This window comes from Scyliorhinus torazame, chromosome 1, assembly GCF_047496885.1.
Source record: "Scyliorhinus torazame isolate Kashiwa2021f chromosome 1, sScyTor2.1, whole genome shotgun sequence".
In the NCBI taxonomy this organism is placed as follows: domain Eukaryota; kingdom Metazoa; phylum Chordata; class Chondrichthyes; order Carcharhiniformes; family Scyliorhinidae; genus Scyliorhinus; species Scyliorhinus torazame.
Window position 1 is genome coordinate 49,906,183 of NC_092707.1, and position 25,450 is coordinate 49,931,632.

The window sequence follows — 25,450 nt, forward strand, 5'->3', positions numbered from 1 at the left end:
CACAAGATCTACATTGTTTTCTTTATAAAAGAAAATATGGATATGTTTTTGTATTACTGACCTTTTGGTCCCCGAGCTCCAGGCAAGCCTCGTACAGCTGGGGCGCCTCGGAGTTTAACCGTATCTTCAGCTGCTCCTTTAAGTGTAAGGTGTCCACGGTTTGTCAACAGAGAGCTGACCGGCTCTGCAGCTGCCAATAAAGCCACCTGTAGTACAAGCACAAGCACAGTGTTTACAAATACTAGTTGCAAAATTCCACCATTAGAAGAACTTGAAAAGGGAACCAGAATGGAAATAAATGTAAGGGCTTGTAGTAAACATATACATAGACCATTTATTTTTAACAAATACCATCTACAAGATGCACTGCAGTAACTCGCCAAGATTCCTTTGACAGCATCTTCCAAACCCACGACCACTACCATCTAGAAGGACAAGAGCAGCAGATACCTGGGAATCCCACCACCTGGAGGTTCCCCTCCAAGTCACTCACTACCCTGACCTGGAACAAAATTGTCGTTCCTTCACTGTCGCTGGGGCAATATCCTGGAACTCTCTCCGTAACAGCTCAGTGGGTGTACCTATACCTCCAGGACTGCCGCGGTTCAAGAAAGCAACTCACCACCACCTTCTGAATGGCAACTAGGGATGGGCGATAAATGCTGGTCTGACCAGCGACACCCACATCCCGTAAATGAATTAAAATGTTTAAAATCTTTTGATTTAGGAACAAAAATAGGCACACTCCGAACGGGGTTTGAATTTCTTACTGTTGGCATTCATGGGTTAAAATTGTGAAATAAAAAAATTAGCCTACCATCCCAAGATGAAGCATAGTAAAAGCTCAGCATGTTTGGACTAGCATTTTACTCCACATGAACGTTCTAGTCTGATCCCACTTTCACCCTCATTTCCGATATGTTTCTGAACATTCATCTCTTTCAAGCAATTGTACAAATGCTTTCAAAATAATTTATGGACTCTGCATTAATAAATTATGCATGGTAGAGAATTCCATCTTTGAACTGCCTGTGAGAATTTGTTTTTCTCGCCCTGCGCCCACTAATTCAGACGCCTTGAGCTTTACAATTCACAGAAGTGTCTTTCATCTATCTGGTCAGGCGTCAAGCATCAACATGTCTCGCAAGGGCAGCTTACCAACACCCGAAACAAATACTTATTCTTCGTATGTTGAGCTCCATTGGTGTTTAATAGGATAACGTCTCTGGCCACTGTTGGGACACCACAGCTGAGATTATTCTTGCCCTCACATATTATCTGAATCATAAAGCCAGGGTAAAGGTGGATCTCATCTTCCCCTAACCCAAGAGAAGTGAGGCCCCGTCTTTGTGGGACTAGAGCTTTTGATATTATGGAATAACTTACAGGAAAGTGGATTATTTGACCTAGCCTCAACGAAAGAATATAACATTCTATAAAGTAATGAAGACTTCTTTGGGCCTCGCCATGGCATGTCTCGCTGCCCCCCCCCTCAGTAGATGCCGTAGGCCATTTAAATTGCCATTCACTTTGGCAGCACAATGAGATCCTGCCAAGCAAGAGGGGCTGTAAAATCCAGTCACCGTGTAGATTCTTTCAAGATATAGGTGCTAAAATAAGACAAGAGGCATCAAGAAACTAATGATCAAACATACAATCTATCATTAGATTTGAGTCAAACAGTGATTAGATGTCAACCTGGACTGAACTTGACCAAACTGTCCTTTGCAGATCAAGGGTGAACAATAGGGTTGGTGCAGACTCAACGAGTTGAATGGCCTCCTTCTGTGCTCCAGCGATTCTATGAAATACTGAAACATAAGGAGCAATCTGCCCGAATGGGGACAGAGTCCTGTCATCCGCACTATTAGCTGCTTGTTTCCCAGTGCTCAGAGCGCTGAGAAGCACCTCGCTATCTGACGTCCATCCGGTCAGATCGGGGGCCTCAATGGGGAACTCCCCGCCGAGGCTACACTTAGCCTTGTATTCTGCACTGAGGAGTCCCCGTATTCTGCACTGAGGAGCTCCGCTTGTTGTAACTCCTCCGTGCAGCGAGAGTTCGGAAAGCCATTTGTAAATGGTGCCCTGATCTCTTAAACTCCCGATCTGACCCCTGAACACCCGCCAAGCCCCAACACACTATAAGGAGTCCCTGAGGACAGACTGGGAAATTTGCCTACATCCTTGATGATTCTTGATATCGGAAAGGCCATTGTGCCTACATTAATTGGGGCAGCACGGTAGCCCAAGTGGATAGCACTGTGGCTTCACAGCACCAGGGTCCCAGGTTCGATTCCCTGCTGGGTCACTGTCTGTGCGGAGTCTGCACGCTTTCCCCGTGTCGGCGTGGGTTTCCTCCAGGTGCTCCGGTTTCCCCCCACAGTCCAAAGACGTGCAGGTTAGGTGGATTGGCCATGATAAATTGCCCTTAGTGACCAAAAAGGTTAGGAGGGGTTATTGGGTTACGGGGAAAGGGGGGAAGTGAGGGCTTAAGTGGGTCGGTGCAGACTCGATGGGTCGAATGGCCTCCTTCTGCACTGTATGTTCTATGTTCTATGAATTAATTGATTTGCCCTCAACCAGTATGGGAGTTATCGCCTGCATTCTCTGCAGTTAAAAAATTAAGCAATTAATGCAAAATATTACCCCAGGCTTCTCTTAAGCAAGTTTCAAAATTACCTGTGTGAAGTCTCCCAGACCATTACCATGTGAAAGAAGCAGGATAGTACACAAAACGGATCTGTTCCTACATTCTTCTACTTCATAGATTTTCAGAAGAAATTCCATAACCGTATCACTTTGTTTAGTACCTTCAGTATGGCTTACTGGCTTATCACAAACAATTTGCACACAATTTACATGTTACGCTAATCCCTCAAGTTATTTAATTGTTTTGCAAAAATTGTTGATTGGGATCTAGAATTCTCCTCCCTGTTTACAGAGTTTAAACTCGGTTAGAACAGATTATAATCATCAAAAACAGCTTCCCCTGTCACCTCGGCAACCTTTAGGAATGAGCAGCAGAATATCCATATCCCATGAGAAAAATGAAGAAATAAAACAGCAATTAAAAATGGTGACAAATCATTGGGATTTATTTCTAGTGGGTATATATTCAAAGGTTGTTCTGTTAAACGTTTCTAGGATTATGGTCAGGCTGCATTTAGGATACTGAACACAGTACTCATCTCTATATTATATTTTAAGAATGCATACAAGCACTGGTAAACTTGCAAAAAAGATTTACAAGGATTATACCAACTGAAAGGTTCCAGCTATGGGGAAAGATTGAACAGATTGGGCCTTTTTCCATTGAAAAGGGAAGAATTGGAAGTGATTTGATAGAGGTCTTTAAAATCACGAAGGGATTCGCCAGGGTAGCTGTAAACAGAATGTTCCCGCATGTGGGTGAATTGAAAACTATGGGCTGTATTTTATGTTCCCCCACTGCTATACTTGGAGACAGGGCAGCTTGTAAAATAAAGTGGATGGCCCTCCTACCCCCTACATTACGATGAGCAGGGAAGGTGTCAGGCATCTTAGATTAGATTTATTGTCACATGTACTGAGGTACAGTGAAAAGTATTGTTCTGTGTACACTCAAGTCAGATCGTTCCATACATGCAAAACATAGGACATACGATAAATACACAATGTAAATACATAGACATAGGGTGAAGCACACGGAGTGCAATGCTGCTCAGTAGAGAAGATGCGTGGAAAGATCAGGTCAGTCCATAAGAGGGTCATTCAGGAGTCTGCTAACAGCAGGGAAGGTATTTTTGAAGCTGTTGGTGCATGTTCTCATACTTTTATATCTCTTGCCGATGGAAGAGGTTGGAAGAAAGAATATCTCGGATGGGAGGGGTTTTTGATTATGCTGCCTGCTTTCCCAAGGCAGCGGGAGATATAGACAGAGTCAATGGATGGGAGACAGATTCATGACTCTGTAGCTTCTTACGGTCTTGGGCCGAGCAGTTGCCATACCAAGCTGTGATGCAGCCAGATAGGATGCTTTCTGTGATGTATCTGTAAACATTGGTAAGAGTCAATGTGGACTTGCTGAAATTCCTTAGTTTCCAGAGGAAGTATAGACATTGTTGTACTTTCTTAGTTGTAGCGTTGTTGTGGGTGGACCAGGACAGATAGTTAGTGATGTGCACATCTCGGAACTATCCCTACCTCTGCACCATTGATGCATACAGGGGTGTATACAATACTTTGCTTACCCGCCCTTAGGCCTATTGAGAGCCAATGAATGGCCACTTAATATTTAATTTATGCACAGCAAGGGAGGGGGAGGGGCAAATAGGTAGACCAGGCCTTTCATGCACAGGTAATGTTGGGCAGGAAGGGGGAGAATACTCCCTCCTTTTGGGAGAGGGGGTGGGTCTTCCACTCGCTCTAAAACAATTAAGGCGGCTCCCTGCCTGAGTAAAATCACTGTGGGGGCAGCTGGGTTTCGGGTGGGCGGGCTGACGATCGAATTTTTAGCCAGGTTTCGTGATCCCTTGTGAAATCCCGCCCCAATGGCTGTAAGTACAAGATCGTTCTAATGAGCTCAATAGTGAAATGAAGAGGAATTTGTTCCCTCAGAGGGTAGAACTCCCTCCTCCAGAAAGTGGTTGAGGCAAGTAGCTTCGATGCTTTCAAAGCAAACTCGACGGGGTAGGCAAATGAAAAGCAAATGGAAAGATATGTTGAAGAGCCCAGATGAGGAAGATGGAAAGGTGTACAAGTGCAGACTACTTGGTTTGAATGACCTGTTTCTATAAATCAAAACATCTTGGAATTCAATAATTTAATATTTTTGGGGCAGCACGGTAGCATAGTGGTTAGCACAGTTGCTCCACAGCTCCAGGGTCCCAGGTTCGATTCCCGGCTTGGGTCACTGTCTGTGTGGAGTCTGCACGTTCTCCCCGTGTGTGCGTGGGTTTCCTCCGGGCGCTCCGGTTTCCTCCCACAGTCCAAAGATGTGCAGGGTTAGGTGGATTGGTCATGCTAAATTGCCCTTAGGTTAGGTGGGGTTACAGGGATAGGGTGGAGGTGTGGGCTTAAGTGGGGTGCTCTTTCAAAGAGCTGGTGCAGACTTGATGGGCTGAATGGCTTCCTTCTGCACTGTAAATTCTATGAATCTATGAATAAACATACCTTAGCCTCCAGTGTCCCCAAGCGGTCTGTCAGCTGGGAAATTTTAGTGCAGTTCAAACAATCTGCAAGAGAAAAGCTTTTCAATCACAATTTGAAGGATTTTTTCAATGCCGAAACAAACAAACATAGGAAGTGGATTATTCTGTGAAAAATCAATATAAGCCGTGCTTTGCTACGTAGCAATGAATAACACTTCGAGTTACTCTTTAACTTGATTTGAATTACATTTTAAACCCCCCACCTCGAAACAGCAACTCTAGCGAAGTTTTGGATTTTTTTTGTGATGAATGATCATTGTGGAGAACAAGGCACAAATTACAGAAGGTTGTGAGTATTTTTTGTAACACACACCGGGGGGTCAAATCATGATCCAGATTTTGCAGTTAGCAATGAAGCGTAGGCACTCGCCACTGACCTCGAAGAAAGCTGTGCACAAGTTTGAATCAAGACCAGGGGATCTCCAGGCAACCAGCAACAGTGATGTCATCAAACACGGTAAACAGCCAACCGTGTTGAAGTATTCTCACAGACATTAAACTGCGGAGCAAAACCACTGAATTTTTCACTTTTAATTGAAATATTTGCAGAGAGTAAAATATATGACTGTGCCATGTGACAAGTGGTTAAAATAGAAATTGTGAATATTTCTGTTGCAAGTGAGACAGTTGACATTCCACAAATATCTAATTAGCTTTCCAGATGCAGTAAGATTGTTGAGCAATAATAAAGAACTGTGGTGATCCATCATAAACGTAATTATACCTCATTCAACAAGGTGTGAGCTATCAAGGGTTTTTACAATAAGACTGTGGGAGGGATTTTCCAGCTGTTCCCGCTGATGCGATCCTCTGGTCCCGCTGAGAACCCCCCCCACTAGGGGGTTCTCAGATGATGGAGGATCTGCCACCAGCCAATGGCGGGTTGCCTCTGCTGCCCGCAAAACATGCTGCATGGGGGGGGGGGGGGGGGGGGGGGGGGGGGGGAGTAGAAGAGCTAGTTTCTATCAGAAATAAAAACAGAAAATGCTGGAAATACTCAGAAGTTCCAGTAGAATCTGTGGAGAGAGAGAGTTAATATTTCAGTTTAAGCATCTTTCTTTCTTCAGACCCTGTTTTTATTTCAGGTTTCCAGCATCCACAGTATTTTGCTTTTGCTCTAGTTTCCATCAGCTCAGTGGTTTCTACTTGATTGCCAATCTGGGATGACTTCAATGGCGCACCCTGTTCCGGGACTGTAGAATCATTGACAGCTATCTCTGGATCTACGCATTTAACTGCACTGTACAGACTTCTAGAAGTTGTTGTCCGAAATAACACTGGCCTGTATTTTGCGGTAGAATTGGTGGTGGAACTGACGGCAATCACTGTCCTTGCTCTGGCAAAATCCAGGCCAATGTTATGCCTGCTCTGCATTACTTCAGTTCGATTCCGTGAAGTCTGCTAACCAAGTGAGCCATTGGGGACATTTAGTGTTCTCCCAAAGTTCACTGCTCCAGTTAAGAAACAAAGAACTTAAGTTCCATATTAATTGCTTCATGATTCCTAAACACAAAAGTTGAACGGAATGCTCTTATAGTACCTGTTATGCACACATAACAGGGGCTGTTTAGCACAGGGCTAAATCGCTGGCTTTGAAAGCAGACCAAGGCAGGCCAGCAGCATGGTTCGATTCCCGTAACAGCCTCCCCGAACAGACGGCGGAATGTGGCGACTAGGGGCTTTTCACAGTAACTTCATTTGAAGCCTACTTGTGACAATAAGCGATTTTCATTTCATTTCATTTCATAGCAAGATGGGCTCTTTAATCAGGCTCCTGAACTAGGACCTGATTGCAAAATCTTACCCCTCATCATGCAAACAAGCAAACCATTTGCAGCAACATTCCCCTCCGACAGAAACAAGTTTGATTTCAGTTGCAGTCCAGTCACTGATTTAAAGAGCACACTATTTCCCGCAATGAATCAGAGAAAAAGTAAGAGTGAGGAGATTAAGTCACTGCACAGCGATTAAGCACTTTGACTGGAGGCATAACGTTCCTTTGATTTTCATTCTTTTTGTCCTTGTGGAATAAAATATTTAAGATTTACTGCAAACTTACAATTTACTGTCAACTCAATTACAGGAATATTATTTTATTAAGTTATGCATGCAGTCAGATAATGAATTATTTCCTGTCTTAGAGTTCGCTATAAATAAATTTGGTTCCATTAATCTTTACTTCAACACATCCCTTCCCGCAGGTTACACCTAGGCATCTTCCCCTTGGCTGGAGATGGAGAAACGTGATGAAGTCGAGATGCTGGGTCACCGTTTCTTGTTTTTTAAAAATAAATTTAGAGTTCCCAATTCATTTTTTCCAATTTAGCGGGGCCAATCCACCTACCCGGCACGTCTTTGGGTTGTGGGGGTGAAACCCACGCAGACACGGGGAGAATGTGCAAACTCCACACAGCACCGTTCCTTGTTAACATTACACCAATAATTCATCTGGTCATTTATGAGGAACGAACAGAGTAAATTACCATGTAAACTGCCACATTGTTATGAAGAACCAAACATGGTTCACTTAATAATCTTCAGATAAAGGAAGCTGTCACCCCTGCCTCGTTTGGTTGATACCAGACTTCAGCCTCACATCACATGGGCTGACTCTTACGTCTCGCCAAACCAGATGGGCAATAAACACGTCCTTGCCTGCATCATCCTAATCCCAAAGGCCAATTTAGACCATAAAACCATAAGACATAGGAGCGGAAGTAAGGCCATTCGGCCCATCGTGTCCACTCCACCATTCAATCATGGCTGATTTCAACTCCATTTACCCGCTCTCTCTCCATAGCCCTTAATTCCTCGAGAAATCAAGAATTTATCAACTTCTGTCTTAAAGACACTCAACATCCCGGCCTCCACCGCCCTCTGTGGCAATGAATTCCACAGACCCACCACTCTCTGTCTGAAAAATCACTTATTGTCACAAGTAGGCTTCAATGAAGTTACTATGAAAAGCCCCTATCCCCACATTCCGGCACCTGTTCGGGGAGGCAGGTATGGGAATTGAACCCGCATTGCTGGCCTTGTTCTGCATTACAAGCCAACTGTTTAGCCGACTGTGCTAAACCATCCCCGAAACCTAAAATTTGAAAGAAAAATCAATGGGGATTACAATATGGTGAGAACATACAAAAAACCCAGAGAGAGGAAATAGCTATTCAGCCTATTAGTCCCATCCCAAGGTTATGTGACCATGAACTTTCCTTTCAAACCACTTGCTGATGTCTAATGTTAAGAGTAATTTAAGAGTTGCCTGCCCTTCTTCCTTTGAAACAGACCATGCAGTACGATTAATATTTCATCCCCCAGCTCAACTACTCAACACAACATGTTCTGCTCCGTCTCCCAGCTTAAAGATGTCAGTTTACCCAGAATTAACTACTTTCTCTGCAAATTTGCTCCACACGTCCACTAGCCTTTGGGGAGATGGGCTCCTACAATTTGCATACATGTTCTCTAGCCCGACGTTCAGTGTTGAAGTTAGCTACTTTTCCTGCTCTATCCCTGTCTATAGCTTTCATGATTTTAAAGACCCGAATCATGTTCCCCATGCATTATGCATTTAGATGTTCGAGCCTCAAGTTTCAAATGCCTCAGATCATCCCCAGCAATTTTTTTGATCCCTTTTTAACGCACCTAAATCCTTTCTAAAGTAGTGGAAAAATATCATGTGCTAGAAATCCAGTGACGGACTCACCATTAGCCTGCCTTGTAATGCAAGATCATTCCTCAGATGCACACAGTTCCTGATTTATGTTACTAATAACAGATTCACATGAATGAGAGTCTCAGGGCAGGATTCTCTGTTTCACAGACTAAGGGCGGGATTATACGTCCGCGTCCGCCCGGCGACAAGAGAATCCGGCCCAAGGTCAATGGACTTCTCCATTGTCCGCGTCTTGCCTAATGCGTTCTTGCAGTGGGCGGGGCGGAAGAATCCAGCCCTAAGTGTTGCTGCCGGGACAGAATCGGTGGACTACGACAGCAAAATTAGCGCCAGTACCAGAGCGAATCTTCAATTGTTAATGGGCTGGCACCAGCGCCACGTGGAACATGAGGGATCCCAATGTAAAATGGTGTCGGATTCACCGGGGTCAGGATTGGCACTCAGGAGGCTGACAACCTGCAGCTGCATATTAGCACTCCACTCCCTAAACACACTCATCCCAGTAAACAAGATGGCACTGGTTACGTTGGAGTATGCCCATTGATGGGTCGGTTGGGGCCACTGGATTCCTAAGTCCACAGCCGCCACGCGAGTATCCCGACCGGCTGGAGCACAATAGTTCTACGCCGTCGGGACTTCAGCCGGTCGGGGGCGGAGGATGGTGGAGCGGACCTCTGGCAATGTACCCAGGCAGCGCGGTGTACTCCCGAGAACACCATTTTTCGGGACCTGCAGAATCGGCGAAGGTCCCGATTTCTTGTGGGAACGTGGATTCTCCGCCCCCGCTCTGGCCACGATTTTGGCGCAAGTGTGCGGAGAATCCAGCCCCCGCTGTTCGGTGAATTGGACATTCTGAATTCTCCCTCTGTGTACCGAAAAGGCGGCGGAGTGTGGCGACTGGGGGATTTTCACAGTAACTTCATTGCAGTGTTAATGTAAGCCTACTTGTGACAATAAAGATTATTAAATTAAAGCTGTACAGGCCGAAGAGCAGAGGTAGTATATGGCTTTTGTCAGAGATGGGAGGGAAATTTCACTAAGAACAGCTCAATGAAGTCATTCAATTTGTGGGTTGTAAAGTCAAAAGTATAGCAAGGGAGCAACCAGAGAAATGCCCAACAAAGGCGCCAACCACCATTCTCCGATATCCCCACTGTGGCAGTAGGAGGTCCACAGCTGTGAAGAATGCTATGCCCAAATTGTACAGTGCCATGCCTGTAGCAGGTTAGGTCATTTTAAAATTGTCTGCCATTCCAGGAACTTTGGCCGGGATTCTCCGCCACCATGGCTGATCATCCAACTCAATATCCTAATCCTGCTTTCTCCCCATAGCCTTTGATCCCATTCGCCCCAAGTGCTACATCCAGCCCCCTTTTGAATATATTCAATGTTTTAGCATCAACTACTTCCTGTGGTAATGAATTCCACAGGCTCACCACTCTTTGGGTGAAGAAATGTCTCCTCATCTCTGTCCGAAATGGTTTGCCCTGAATCCTCAGGCTGTGACCCCTGGTTCTGGACACACCCACCATCGGGAACATCTTCCCTGCACCCACCCTGTCTAGTAAATCTCTATGAGATCCCCCCTCATTCTTCTGAACTCCAGCGAGAACAATCCCAACCTAATCAATCTCTCCTCACACGACAGTTTTGTGTTAACCTCACAGGTTGGTGAGGTAAACACAAAAACGCACAATATTAATTTAGGAAGGGAATTTCCCACACATTTTACAGACTTGAGTAAACCGAGGACTGTGCATCACTCAAGATAGATGCTGAACCCTTTTGTCTATTCAGACAAAGGAAGGTTCCACATCAACCTCTGAGAAGAGTCAGGAGTGAGACTGAGGCAACGCTGCAGTAAGGAGTCACTTCACCCATCACTTATCCCACTGTGACCCAGAACGTTCCACGATTGTTGCAGCTGATGCAGCGGCAATGGGACTGGGTGCAGTGCTATTCCAGGTCCTAAATGATGGCAAAATAAGACTTTCTTACTATACATCTAGGTCATTAATTGTGCTGTTACCAAATAGTGACTTGGGCATGTGTGAAATTTTATGATTATGTACCAGGTTTGCACTTCAGTATTGATACCAATCACAAGCCATTAGTAATGTTGTTGAAACAAAGGAGATTGCAAAGATTCCATCCAGAATTGGGTGATTCCGACTTTGACTCATGCGATACGATGCTACAATGGAGTATGTAGAGGATAAATATCAGACTATGGCCAATACATTGCTCAATTGGGGAGGCAGTGGCCTAGTGGTATTGTCGCTGGACGAGTAATCCAGAGGCCCAGAGTAATGATCTGGGGACCCGGACTTGAAAACTTGGAATACCAAAATCTAATGGAGAAGCTGAACCAGGATTGTGTACAGTCAAAACCCTCTTGAAGAAGAAAGACAATTTTGCGCTTGCTCTGCGTAGTTATTGCTGGTCACCATTATGTAGTGAGTTTGCCCTGTGTGAGTTTATAATGGGACGCAAGCTAAAGACCCAACTTCCTTTCTACCAAACATCATGGTGAAAGTCCATGATAGAGTTTGGAAGAAGCATACCAAGCAAATGGTTAAACACAGTCACAGGGTTCAAGACCTTCCAATTCTTGGAAGGGGAGAGAGTGTATGAATCAGAGACCACAAGATGTAGGAGCAGAGGTATTGAGTCAGCTCTGCCATTCGATGAGAGCATGACTGATCTGACCAGAGCTGTGCAATTGAGAAGCTAAAAGAACCGAGATCGTATCTGGTCAAGACACAGTTATGTACCAGTGGGTGGAACGGTGACACAGTGGTTAGCACCGATGCCTCACAGCATCAGGGACGCAAGCTCGATTCTGGACTTGGGTCACTGTCTGTGCGGAGTTTGCACGATCTCCCCGTGTCTGCGTGGGTTTTCTTCGGGTACTCCGGTTTCTTCCCGCAGTCCAAAGACGTGCTATTAGGTGGATTATCCATGATCAATGTGCGAGGTTACGGGGATAGGGTGGGAGAAAGAGCCTAGGTAAAGTGCTTTTTTGGAGGTTCAGTGCAGACTCGATGGGCAGAATGGCCTCCTTCTGCACTGTAGGGATTCTATGGCTCATTCAGTCTGGCATCATTTGAAAGAACAGCTCTGCCCTAATCGCAAAAGATTGGTAAATTCAAGTTCAGTTATTCTCGACAGAACTGAAAAATCAGTGAAGTGAGATTCTTCCGGGGCCGCTACCTGATATTATTCCAGTGAGTGCATTTGATCCCTGCTTTCTGAAATAGATGCTTACAGTGCTGCACACATCATGAGCACTTGGTGTTCCAATGTTATTCCACTGCTTCGAAATATTCTATCTTTTCCAATTGTTGTGCTTCTGCGATTTCACAATTCATCCCTCCAGGCTTATCCTGAAATCTGAGGACATTTCTCCATAGGGAAATTTCACAAGAGTTTTTTCCCATCTCTTTTGAATATTTACTTATTTACTGGTTAGAAAACTATTGGAGATATCATTGATTTCAAAGTGCGATGGAAATATTTACTGATTTTTAAGAACTCTATTCTCCCTTTTTCGCCATAAGGCAGTTATTCTTTACGTGCTGGCAACCCACTAGAACGATGCTTAAATTGTCCTCTTGTTTGAGTAAGTCGGGACAGTGAGGTCCAGTAGGTTATTCAACCATGGGCGATGCACCCTCTAATTTTTTAGTAGTGTGCAGGCAATTTGTTTAAATGCGTGCGCCCTTTTAAGTTGGTCTTGTTTGGCCTGCACAAGAATTGTTGCATAATCATGCAGCTTAAAGGGAACATTGATCAGAGGGTGGAAAGGGGGTTGGATATGTCATAGAATCATAGAATTTACAGAAGGAGGCCATTCGGCCCATCGAGTCTGCACCAGCTGCACCAGCTCTTTGAAAGAGCACCCTACTCAGGCCCACACCTCCACCCTATCCCCATAACCCAGTTACCCCACCCAACACTAAGGGCAATTTTGTACACTTAAGGGCAATTTAGCACGGCCAATTAACCACTTCCTTACCTTGCAGGTCAGCTGTTCGGGAGAGAGAGGGAGCAGGGACCTTGGAAACAGCGCGGGAGTTTCAAAAAGCGCGGGAGCTGCGAGGCAGAGGGGACAGTATAAAAGGTCGCGCCGTGGGTGAGGTAAGTACTGATTAACCACTTCCTTACCTTGCAGGTCAGCTGTTCGGGAGAGAGATCAGTTTCGGGAGCAGGCCTATTGGCTGACTGTAAATCAGGAAGGATACAAAGGGTGTGGCTGAAGTGCCTATAGAAACAGAGTGCTGGAGGCAAACAGAGTGTATCTGAGTTTGGGTAAGGCTGAGTTCGGGTAAGAGGGGAGTGACAAAAAAAATAAAAAAATCAAATTAATTAAGTAAATTAATTAACTAGTTAAGGGAATTTGGTGCTCACCTGAAGGAGGTGCAGAGAAGCAGAGCTGTGAGGGAGTCTCTGGAGCAATTACATCACAGCCAGCAGGTAAGTGATTGGCTTGTAACTGGTAAGTGATTTCTCTCTCTTTGACTTTCTCTTAGCTGTGTAGTGTAGTTCAAATTTAACTTCAGGTTTAAGTCATGGCAGGAGAGCTCAGACCCGTGTCATGCTCCTCTTGTGAGATGTGGCAAGTCAGGGACCCTTCTGGTGTCCCTGACTCCTTCATCTGCAAGAAGTGTGTCCAACTGCAGCTCCTGTTAGACCGCTTGACGGCTCTGGAGCTGCGGATGGACTCACTTTGGAGCATCCGCGATGCTGAGGAAGTTGTGGATAGCACATTCAGTGAGTTGGTCACACCGCAGATTAAAATTACTGAGGCAGATAGGGAAAGGGTGACCAACAGACAGAGGAAGAGTAGGAAGGCAGTGCAGGGATCCCCTGCGGTCATCTCCCTCCAAAACAGATTTACCGTTTTGGAAACTGTTGGGGGAGATGGCTCACCAGGGGAAGGTGGCAGCAGCCAGGTTCATGGCACCGTGGCTGGCTCTGCTGCACAGAAGGGCGGGAAAAAGAGTGGCAGAGCTATAGTGATAGGGGATTCAATTGTAAGGGGAATAGACAGGTGTTTCTGCGGACGCAAACGAGAATCCAGGTTGGTATGTTGCCTCCCTGGTGCAAGGGTCAAGGATGTCTCGGAGCGGCTGCAGGGCATTCTGGAGGGGGAGGGTGAACAGCCAGCTGTCGTGGTGCATATAGGCACCAACGATATAGGTAAAAAACGGGATGAGGTCCTACAAGCTAAATTTAGGGAGTTAAGTGTTAAACTAAAAAGTAGGACCTCAAAGGTAGTAATCTCAGGATTGCTACCAGTGCCACGTGATAGTCAGAGTAGGAATGACAGGATAGCTAGGATGAATACGTGGCTTGAGAGATGGTGCAAGAGGGAGGGTTTCAAATTCCTGGGACATTGGGACCGGTTCTGGGGGAGGTGGGACCTGTACAAATCGGACGGTCTGCATCTGGGTGGGACCAGAACCAATGTTCTCGGGGGGGTGTTTGCTAGTGCAGTTGGGGAGAGTTTAAACTAATGTGCCAGGGGGATGGGAACCGATGTAGGAAGTCAGTGGGGACAGAAACAAAAGGCAGGAAGGGAGAGTGTGTAAAGCATGACCAGAGAAAGCAGGGCAGAGAGCAAGGAAGGTCTACATTAAACTGCATTTATTTCAATGCAAGGGGCCTGACGGGCAAAGCGGATGAACTCAGGGCATGGACGGGCACATGGGACTGGGATATTATAGCTATGACTGAAACATGGCTAAGGGAGGGGCAGGACTGGCAGCTCAATGTTCCGGGGTACAGATGCTATAGAAAGGATAGAACAGGAGGTAAGAGAGGAGGGGGAGTGGCGTTTTTGATTAGGGAGAACATCACGGCAGTACTTAGAGGGGATATATCCGAGGGTTCGCCCACTGAGTCTATATGGGTGGAACTGAAAAATAAGAAGGGAGAGATCACCTTGGTAGGGCTGTACTACAGACCCCCAAATAGTCAGCGGGAAATTGAGGAGCAAATATGTAAGGAGATTACAGATAGCTGCAAGAATAATAGGGTGGTAGTAGTAGGGGACTTTAACTTTCCCAACATTGACTGGGACAGCCATAGCATTAGGGGCTTGGATGGAGGGAAATTTGTTGAGTGTATTCAGGAGGAATTTCTCATTCAGTATGTGGATGGACCGACTAGAGAGGGGGCAAAACTTGACCTCGTCTTGGGAAATAAGGGAGGGCAAGTGACAGAAGTGCTAGTGAGGGATCACTTTGGGACAAGTGACCATAATTCCATTAGTTTTAAGATAGCTATGGAGAATGATAGGTCTGGCCCAAGAGTTAAAATTCTTAATTGGGGCAAGGCCAATTTTGATGGTATCAGACAGGAACTTGCAGAGGTAGATTGGGGGAGACTATTGGCAGGCAAAGGGACGGCTGGTAAATGGGAGGCTTTTAAAAATGTGTTAACCAGGGTGCAGGGTAAGCACATTCCCTTTAGAGTGAAGGGCAAGGCTGGTAGAAGAAGGGAACCCTGGATGACTCGAGATATTGAGACTCTGGTCAAAAAGAAGAAGGAGGCATATGACGTACATAAGCAACTGGGATCAAGTGGATCCCTTGAAGAGTATAGAGATTGTCGAAATAGAGTTAAGAGGGAAATCAGGAGGGCAAAAAGGGGACATGAAATTGCTTTGGCAAATAATGCAAGGGAGAATCCAAAGAGATTCTACAGATACATAAAGGGGAAAAGAGTAACTAGGGACAGAGTAGGGCCTCTTAAGGATCAACAAGGACATCTATGTGCAGAGCCACAAGAGTTGGGTGAGATCCTGAATGAATATTTCTCATCGGTATTCACGGTGGAGAAAGGCATGGATGTTAGGAAACTAAGGGAAATAAATAGTGATGTCTTGAGAAGTGTGCATATTACAGAGGAGGAGGTGCTGGAAGTCTTAAAGCGCATCAAGGTAGATAAATCCCCGGGACCTGATGAAATGTATCCCAGGATGTTGTGGGAGGCTAGGGAGGAAATTGCGGGTCCCCTAACCGAGATATTTGAATCATCGGCAGCCACAGGTGAGGTGCCTGAAGATTGGAGAGTGGCGAATGTTGTGCCCTTGTTTAAGAAGGGCAGCAGGGAAAAGCCTGGGAACTACAGACCGGTGAGCCTAACGTCTGTAGTAGGTAAGTTGCTAGAAGGTATTCTGAGAGACAGGATCTACAAGCATTTAGAGAGGCAAGGACTAATTCGGGGCAGTCAGCATGGCTTTGTGCGTGGAAAATCATGTCTCACAAATTTGATTGAGTTTTTTGAGGGAGTGACCAAGAAGGTAGATGAGGGCAGTGCAGTAGACGTTGTCTACATGGACTTTAGCAAAGCCTTTGACAAGGTACCGCATGGTAGGTTGTTACAGAAGGTTAAAGCTCACGGGATCCAGGGTGAGGTTGCCAATTGGATTCAAAATTGGCTGGACGACAGAAGGCAGAGGGTGGTTGTAGAGGGTTGTTTTTCAAACTGGAGGCCTGTGACCAGTGGTGTGCCTCAGGGATCGGTGCTGGGTCCACTGTTATTTGTGATTTATATTAATGATTTGGATGAGAATTTAGGAGGCATGGTTAGTAAGTTTGCAGATGACACCAAGATTGGTGGCACAGTGGATAGTGAAGAAGGTTATCTAGGATTGCAACGGGATCTTGATCAATTAGGCCAGTGGGCCTACGAATGGCAGATGGAGTTTAATTTAGATAAATGTGAGGTGATGCATTTTGGCAGATCGAATAGGCCAGGACCTACTCAGTTAATGGTATGGCGTTGGGGAGAGTTATAGAACAAAGAGATCTAGGAGTACAGGTTCATAGCTCCTTGAAGGTGGAGTCGCAGGTGGACAGGGTGGTGAAGAAGGCATTCGGCATGCTTGGTTTCATTGGTCAGAACATTGAATACAGGAGTTGGGACGTCTTGTTGAAGTTGTACAAGACATTGGTACGGCCACACTTGGAATACTGTATGCAGTTCTGGTCACCCTATTATAGAAAGGATATTATTAAACTAGAAAGAATGCAGAAAAGATTTACTAGGATGTTGCCGGGACTTGATGGTTTGAGTTATAAGGAGAGGCTGGATAGACTGGGACTTTTTTCCCTGGAGCGTAGGAGGCTTAGGGGTGATCTTATAGAGGTCTATAAAATAATGAGGGGCATAGATAAGGTAGATAGTCAACATCTTTTCCCAAAGGTAGGGGAGTCTAAAACTAGAGGGCATAGGTTTAAGGTGAGAGGGGAGAGATTCAGAAGGGCCCAGAAGGGCAATTTCTTCACTCAGAGGGTAGTGAGTGGCTGGAATGGGCTGCCAGAGGTAGTAGTAGAGGCGGGTACAATTGTGTCTTTTAAAAAGCATTTAGATAGTTACATGTGTAAGATGGGTATAGAGGGTTATGGGCCAAGTGCGGGCAACTGGGACTAGCTTAATGGTAAAAACTGGGCGGCATGGACTGGTTGGGCCGAAGGGCCTGTTTCCATGCTGTAAACTTCTATGATTCTATGATTCTAATCCACCTGACCTGCACATCTTTGGACTGTGGGAGGAAACCGGAGCACCCGGAGGAAACCCACGCACACACGGGAGAACGTGCAGACTCCGCACAGACAGTGACCCAAGCCGGGAATCGATCCTGGGACCCTGGAGCTGTGAAGCAATTGTGCTAACCACCATGCTACCGTGCTGCCCACCGTGCTACCGTGTCCTTAGGGTCTAACTGTTGATCTGGAGGGCAGCACGGTGGCGCAGTGGGTTAGCCCTGCAGCCTCACGGCGCTGAGGTCCCAGGTTTGATCCCGGCTCTGGGTCACTGTCCGTGTGGAGTTTGCACATTCTACCCGTGTTTGCGTGGGTTTCGCCTCCACAACCCAAAGATGTGCAGGGTAGGTGGATTGGCCACGCTAAATTGTCCCTTAATTGGAAATAATGAATTGGGTACTCTAAATTTATAAAACAAAACGTATGCCAAGGTACAGTGAGAAGTATTATCTCACTTTGCTCAGATCAGGTGCTTTAGCCCAAAACCGGGATGAGAATTTGTACCGCCGTAGCCCGTATGCATAATAAAACACTGCACATTATATTATTCCATGGAGTTTTCAGAACCGCAAATTCCTTACCTCTCTTATTTTCTCTACCAAACACAAACAAACACGGCATTTGCTCAAGATCTCCATGGACAGCAATGGAAAACTTACTTTCAGCCTGTTATTGGTGGCAGGGCTTGTATTCAGCTTGGGGTTTTGACCTCGATCTGTCAATGTAAATCTTGTTTCCGAGTTCTGAATCAAAGGAGGCATTAATGAGATCCCCTCTCTGAGGCAGGACTCACGCTGGTACTGAATCAGATACACGTGGAAACTTGCCAGTCTAAACTGGCAAAAGATATTTCACTGCTTTCCTCTGGCCAGCTACAGTTCTCGTCTTCACCTTGCCCTACAGTGCGTGTGGTTCACTACGTATCTTTCAGACCAAGGTGCAATGTGTTTTTCCATTTCTCTCAGTTTTATCCCCTGTTCTGAAAACATCGACTTCTTGCTGGAATGTATGGGCTGCGAGATCCCTTTTGTTAATCCCCCAAGTGGTTGCTCTTTACATGCAAGTAGGGGAGCGTTGACAGCCTATTCAATTCTATAGCCAGCAAAACTGTTTCCAATCCTAACTTCACTCAACACCCTACACAGATGCGCTTTCAAAAAAAAAACTGGAATGTTTTCTCGTCGGTAACCAAAGGTAGCTGTAACCGTTCCACCACTGCATCATCAAATGAGGTCAAACTGGCCCATGAACTGCATGGCTGGGATTGTGTGCCATCGACGGAGCTTCTCTTCTCACTGGCTGGAGAACTGGTGGAAGTCTCGATGTAGCTCCTGTGGGTGAGGTGCAATACTACTCAAGTGCCTACAGGCACATAACAGGTAATTGTCAGGCATTCCACAGGATTTAGGATTCTGGTGGAGGGGCGGGGGAAGGGCTGCGGACAGAAACTTGCTCCCCTCCTCCCAAGAACTTCCAGCCAATCTGAGGCTCTCCATTGCCCAACAGTGGCATCGCGATCGGTGGCTGCTGCCAATAATGCTTCAAGGCACAGCCCAAGCATTGCCACAGGATCCCTGGACATTGGGGTACGGGGTGGAGTGGGGATCATGAGGTGGAAGGTGGGTCACCGGAGGGGGAAGGCTATGGGAACTGGGGGCAAGGGTAGAGGGGCTGCTTGCCCCGACCTCCCCTTCTCAATGCTAGGTTACTCTATCAGGCACAGAGTGCCTCAATACACCCCCCACTCCCCCCCCCCCCCAACCCATCACCAACTGCCTCCCTCCCAAACATATGACTCAAGCAAACCCGACAAGAGCTTGATTGCCGTCTTGTGGGCAGGATTCCCGTATCGGGCCGTTCTCACTTCCAACTTCCTCGCAGTAGGAATACATCGTGGGTACGCCCGCTCAATTTTCCTGCCTCCCTCCAACCATCAGATGGAGTATAACATGGGTAAATGTGAACTTGTCCACTTTGGGAGAAAGAGTAGAAAAGCGGTATACTGTTTTATTGGAGAAAGATTGCAGAACTCGGTGGTACAGGTGTCCTGGTACATGAATTAAATAAAATTAGTATGCAGGTACAGCAAGAGGAATGGAGTATAAAATAAGGAATTTTTACTGTAGTCATACAAGGCCTTGGTAAGAGCACATCTGGAATACTGTGTAGTTTTGGTCTCCTTATTAGATAAAATATATAACTGCATTACAGAGAAAGCAGTGCAGAGAAGGTTCAGTCGATTTCTGCCTGAGATGAAGTTGATCTTGGGGGCGATTCTCCAAAATGGAGATGAAGTGTTCACGTTGTCGTGAACGCCGTCGCGTTTCACGATGCCGCGAAACGGGCGCAGAGACGACCGATTCTGTCCCCCACAGGGGGCCAGCACGGCGCTGGAGCGGTTCACGCTGCTCCAGCCTCCCTTCCCGGTGCCAAGTGGGCACTGCACCTACCCGCGAATGCGTAGTTGGGCCACGCCAACCCACGCATACGCAGGGGACTTCTTCAGCGCGCCGGCCCCTACGTAACATGGCGTGGGGGTTCAGGGGTTGGCCGCGCAACAAAGTAGGCCCGGGGGGAGGGGGGGGGGGGCAGAGGCCGGCCCGCCGATTGGTGGGCCCCGATCGCGGGCCAGACCCCATCAGAGGGCCCCCCCCCCCTCCCCCGGTGAAGGAGCGCTTTTCCCCGCCTCACAGGCCGCCCCCCCGGCCCTTCGCGCAGAGTTCCCGCCGGCAGTGACCAGGGGTGAACGGCACCGGCAGGACTCTGCTTTTTCCGCGTGGCCGTTCGGCCCATCCGGGCCGGAGAATCGGCGGCCCACGGCCAGCGGCGCGTTCAAATGGCGTCGATTCTCCGCACCTCGGAGAATTGCGCGCCGGCATCGGGGCGTTGTGGCACGGTTGCGCCGATTCTCCAGTCCGGCGCGGGGCTCGGAGAATCGCGCCCCTTATCTGCACTGTAAATTCTACGATTCTATGATCCTAATCCATAGAGGCCCTACAGTGCCGAAGGAGTCATTCAGCCCATTGAGTTTGCACCAACCAGCTGAAAGAGCTTCCTACCTAAGCTCACACCTTCATCCTATCTCTGTAACCCTACCTAACCTTTACATCTTTGAACACTAACGGGCGTATTAGCATGGCCAATCCACCCAACCTGCACATTTTGGATTATTGGAAGAAACCCACGCAGACACGTGCAAACTCCAGACAGACAGTCACCTAAGGCTGGAATTGAAACCGTGGGCGAAATTCTCCTACCCGCCCCGCCACATTTCTGCCCCGACCGGCCGGCGGGAGTCTCCGTAACACCGGCCGGTCAATGGGGTTTCCCATTGTGGGGCACCCCCACACCGTCGGGAAACCCCCGAGCGCCGGCAAAACGGAGACTCCCGCCGGCGGAGAATGACGCCCCGTGTCCCTGGCACTATGAGGCAACAGTACTAACCAATGTGCCACCATACCACCTAGAAAGGTTAACTAGTTGGGCCTGTATGCATTGCAATTTAAAAGAATGATAGATGATCTTATTGAAACATATATGATCCCTAGAGGATTGATAGAGTGGATACCCGGGGTACATTTCCTCATATGGGGGAAGAGTAAAACTAGGGGGGCACGGATTAAGAATCTGGGGCGGGATACTCCGACCCCCCACCGGGTCGGAGAATCGCCGGGGGCTGGCGTGAATCCCGCCCCCTCCGATTGCCGAATTCTCCGGCACCGGATATTCGGCGGGGATGGGAATCGCGCCGCGCTGGCTGGCGGCCCCCCCCCCCCCCCCCCCCCGGCGATTCTCCGGCCTGTGATGGGCCGAAGTCCCGCTGCTGGAATGCCTGTCCCGCCGGCGAGAATCAAACCACCTCTCTTACCGGCGGGACAAGGCAGCGCGGGCGGGCTCCGGGGTTCTGGGGGGGGCGCGGGGCGATCTGGCCCTGGGGGGTGCCCCCACGGTGGCCTGGCCCGCGATCGGGGCCCAACGATCCACGGGCGGGCCTGTGCCGTGGGGGCACTCTTTTCCTTCCGCCTTCGCCATGGTCTCCACTATGGCGGAGGCGGAAGAGACCCCCTCCACTGCGCATGCGCAGCCGCTGACACTCCCGCGCATGCGCCGCATGGCAAAGTCATTTCCGCACCAGCTGGCGGGGCACCAAAGGCCTTTCCAGCCAGCTGGCGGGGCAGAAATCAGTCCGGCACGGGCCTAGCCCCTCAAGGTGAGGGCTCGGCCCCTCAAGATGCGGAGAATTCCCCACCTTTGGGGCGGCGCGATGCCGGACTGATTCGCGCCGTTTTTGGCGCCGGCCGGCGGACATCGCGCCGATTGCGGAGAATCCCGCCCGAGAGGTCTCCCTTTTAAGAAAGTGAGGAGGAAAATGTATTTTCTCAGCGGGTTGTTAGTCTGTGGAGTTTTCTTCCGCTGAAAGTAGTGGAGGCTCGGTCTTTAAATTGAATCAAACAAAGTTGGGGACCAGGGACTCGAGAGTTATGGGGGGATGCGGACAGGAAAGTGGAGCTGAGACAATTGCCAGGTCAGAAATAGCCATATTGAATGGGGGAGCAGGCTCAGAAGGGCCAAATGGCCCACTCCTCCTCCTACATTACGAAGAAATGCAGTCTCTATTATTTTGCAAGCAAGCCTAACAGTCAATGTGCACAGGGCAAGAGCGCACATACAAGGGAGACAAATGACTAGCTAATTTGTCTTGCTTATGAATCACTGCTGGCCAGGGAAAACTCCCCTGTTCATTTTTGAATAGCACCAAGGGATTTTATTTTTACATTCACATGAACCCACAGACATGGACTCAATTAATGTTGTATCTGAAAAATAGCGGGCTGGATTCTCTGCTCCCTCAGCCGCGTGTTTCTCAGTTATACCATGGCGGCAGGATTCTATTCTCCTTCGGCTTGTCAATGCGATTCTCTCACAGAAGCCACCCCATGCCGCTGGGAAATGAATGAAAAAATGAAATGAAAATCGCTTATTGTCACAAGTAGGCTTCGAAAGGTACTGTGAAAAGCCCCTAGTCGCCATATTCCGGCGCCTGTTCAGGGAGGCTGGTACGGGAATTGAACCATGCTGCTGGCCTGCTTTAAAAGCCAGCTCTTTAGCCCTGTGCTAAACCAGCCCCTATGTAGATGCGCTGCCAACGGGAAAGTGAATCGGACCGGCCGGAGAATTCTGGCCAGCACCTCTAACAGTGCAGCAGTCTCTCACTAGTGCAGTACAGGGAAGCTTGAAATAGCTCAGGGAAAAAGGTGCAAGCACTGAGCCAAGTTGCCTCTTAAAAGATCGGACTTAAGCTGTATGTGTCTTTACAGGAACAGGTGGGACCCAGAATCTCATTGAGAATAGTCATTCCTCACATTGAGTTGTGACATTGAGTGCCAATCAAGATATTCAATCGTAGGCCATCAAAGCTGTGCCCAATTTGTATCCTTATACTGCTCTTTCCTGTAGTTGACACTGGAGATTTAGGAATAGGGTCCTGATGTGTTGGGTGTTCTGGATCACAAACAGTTCACCAACACTGGAAGTGGTGCAACACCATTTTATTATAAGGTTAACTATATTAACATACTTGAACTGTGGGTAAATGCAATACCAGCTTTAAATGGTGACCATTGCCTATTCCCAACCAGGTGATGCACTCAGCACATGGTGAAAGTCTGTGTTGCAGGCTGTGAGCTCTGTGCTCCGAGCTGGCTGCTACTAGAATGAGCGGGAACTCTCCTGTCCCCTGTCTTTATAGTACGTGTGCTCTCACTGGTGATTGGCTGCGGTGTTGTGTATGCTGATTGGTCCCACTGCATGTCCATCAGTGTGTGTGTGTGTGTCTGCACCATAATATACTGGTGTATATTATGACATCCCCCCTTTTATATAAAGAATATGTGCCTGCGTGACAATAAATATCATGTAGTGAATGTGCCTGACTATGTGTGTGCGTGTTATTTACATGACTATGTACATGAGGCTAATCATTTACACGGGAAGGTGCCTGGTGCAGAGAAATAGGGTGTCACACCAACAACGAAATGAACATTATATACAAAACTACTGGAACGATGAAACAAGATAACAGAACAGATCAAAGAGTCCAACATCGTAAAACTCATAAGTCAAGTCTCTGAGGTGGGCGGCGAATTCTGGTTGACCGCCAGGGTGGCACACCACTCGTCGTCTGGATCAATGCTGTGCACCAACAGCGGCTGGTGGTTTTGATTCAGCGACAGCCTGTTCTTTGTTATAACAGCGACTCGAAAAGGCTCCCTCGGGTCCTCTGTGTCACTGATCTGCGGGAAGTCGGAATCGGACTCGGTTTGGGCGTAGGTAACTGCTTGTTGCAGGGTTCTTCGGAGGTTTATTTCATTTCCTGGTTCAATTTGAGGCATTGTGCTGTCATTCCAGGTGAAGGAAGGTTGTTTTACAGCTTTAAAACATTTTTTCTTTGATTTGGGACGTTTCCCCTTTAAATGAGCGTGGTCCGGGGCCGCTGACGTCATGACACGCGTGATGTAGCACGTAGGAGGCATTTGCACATGCGCAGATCGCGGTTCCTTTACTGATGGCCGTTTTCGTGATTGTGCATGCGTGGCGTCGCGTAACTGCGCAAGTGCAGTCCCTTTAGAAAGATGACCGCCGACCAAAATCGTTCTCTGCTCCAGGAGTTCGGCCTCAAGGTGAGTACTGGCGCTTCTCTTACCTTTCCTTGCTGGTTGTCGCTGTACGCTGAGGTGCCGGCGATGCGGAGCGGCGGCGGCGAGTTGATGTTCTCCATACTTCAGGATGCCGGAATACTGATTAGTTGCATGTGGGTCTCAGAAGTGCTAGTATGCAACCACTCCTTGTACAATGATGTGTTGGATGTTCTGGATCACAAACAGTTCACCAACACTTGAGGTGGTGCAACTCTATTTTATTACAATGGTAAACTATATTAACATACATGAACAGTGGGTAAATGCAATACCAGCTTTAACTGTTGACCCTTGCCTAGTCCTAACCAGGTGATGCACTCAGCACATGGTGAATGTCTGTGTTGCAGGCTGTGAGCTCTGTGCTCCGAGCTGGCTGCTACTAGAATGAGCGGGAACTCTCCTGTCCCCTGTCTTTATAGTGCGTGTGTTCTCACTGGTGATTGGCTGCGGTGTTGTGTATGCTGATTGGTCCCACTGCATGTCCATCAGTGTGTGTGTCTGCACCATGATATACTGGTGTATATTATGACAGATCCCTCCACAATTATTCCCCAAGCTGGCCTGGATGCCAAGTGTTGTCCCCGGCTAAGACTACGTAACTCAGCAAAGTGCAGGGATTAAAGCTTGAATCTTGCAACACTGGAGGGTTCAACAGCACATTCCATTGCCACTGATACAATGTGTGAAGCCTACTTTGAACTTTAACAATTGTATCTGACAATTAAGTGTGGACTCAGTTATTTTATTTAATCAACCTATTTTGGACAGCAATAAACATGCAAATGAGAACCTTAAATCTTTTGAGAGTGCATACCTATATTTAGAAGGGAAATAGGACCTGTCCAGGGAACTACAGACCAATCAGCGTTTGGAAAACTAATTGAATCTCTGCTAAAGGAGAAAATAGGAAAACAGCTAGAAATCAAAACAATTATAATGAATAGTCAACATGGATTTCCAAAGGGAATGTTTTGCTTGCCCAATCTCATGATAACTATAGGGTAATGTATCTAGATTTCCAAAAAGCCTTTGATAAAGTACCACATAATAGCCCAATGATAGGGTTGCCAATTATGATTAAATGTATTCCTAAAGGTTCCCAATTACGATCAACTATATTCCTGGAGGGTGCCAACTGTAATCAGATTTACTCTGAGAGGTTTCATCACATGACTTGTCCCCCCAGTCATTCATCGGTCAACTTATCCAGCCTTATGATGCACTGGGCTGGATTCTCCTGCGTCTAAGGGCTGACACCAATGGAGGATCTGTGGTGTTTCACGACGGGAAAATCGGCTCCACACCAGCACCGATTCCGCTACTGGTGGG

At 47.4% G+C, this 25,450-nt stretch overlaps 1 protein-coding gene across 3 annotated transcripts in view; it reads right to left on the minus strand.

Annotated features, from left to right (window-relative positions):
• The window catches only part of emid1 (EMI domain containing 1), a 531,354-nt gene that overhangs the window by 172,814 nt on the left and 333,090 nt on the right, over positions 1 to 25,450 (minus strand). For all 3 annotated transcript variants that reach the window (XM_072491083.1, XM_072491261.1, XM_072491172.1), the window contains exons 5-6: positions 5,152 to 5,213; positions 62 to 206 (exon numbers count right to left, since the gene is read on the minus strand). In XM_072491083.1, coding sequence (XP_072347184.1) covers positions 62 to 206; positions 5,152 to 5,213 — 207 coding nt within the window. The remainder of the gene's footprint in view (positions 1 to 61; positions 207 to 5,151; positions 5,214 to 25,450) is intronic.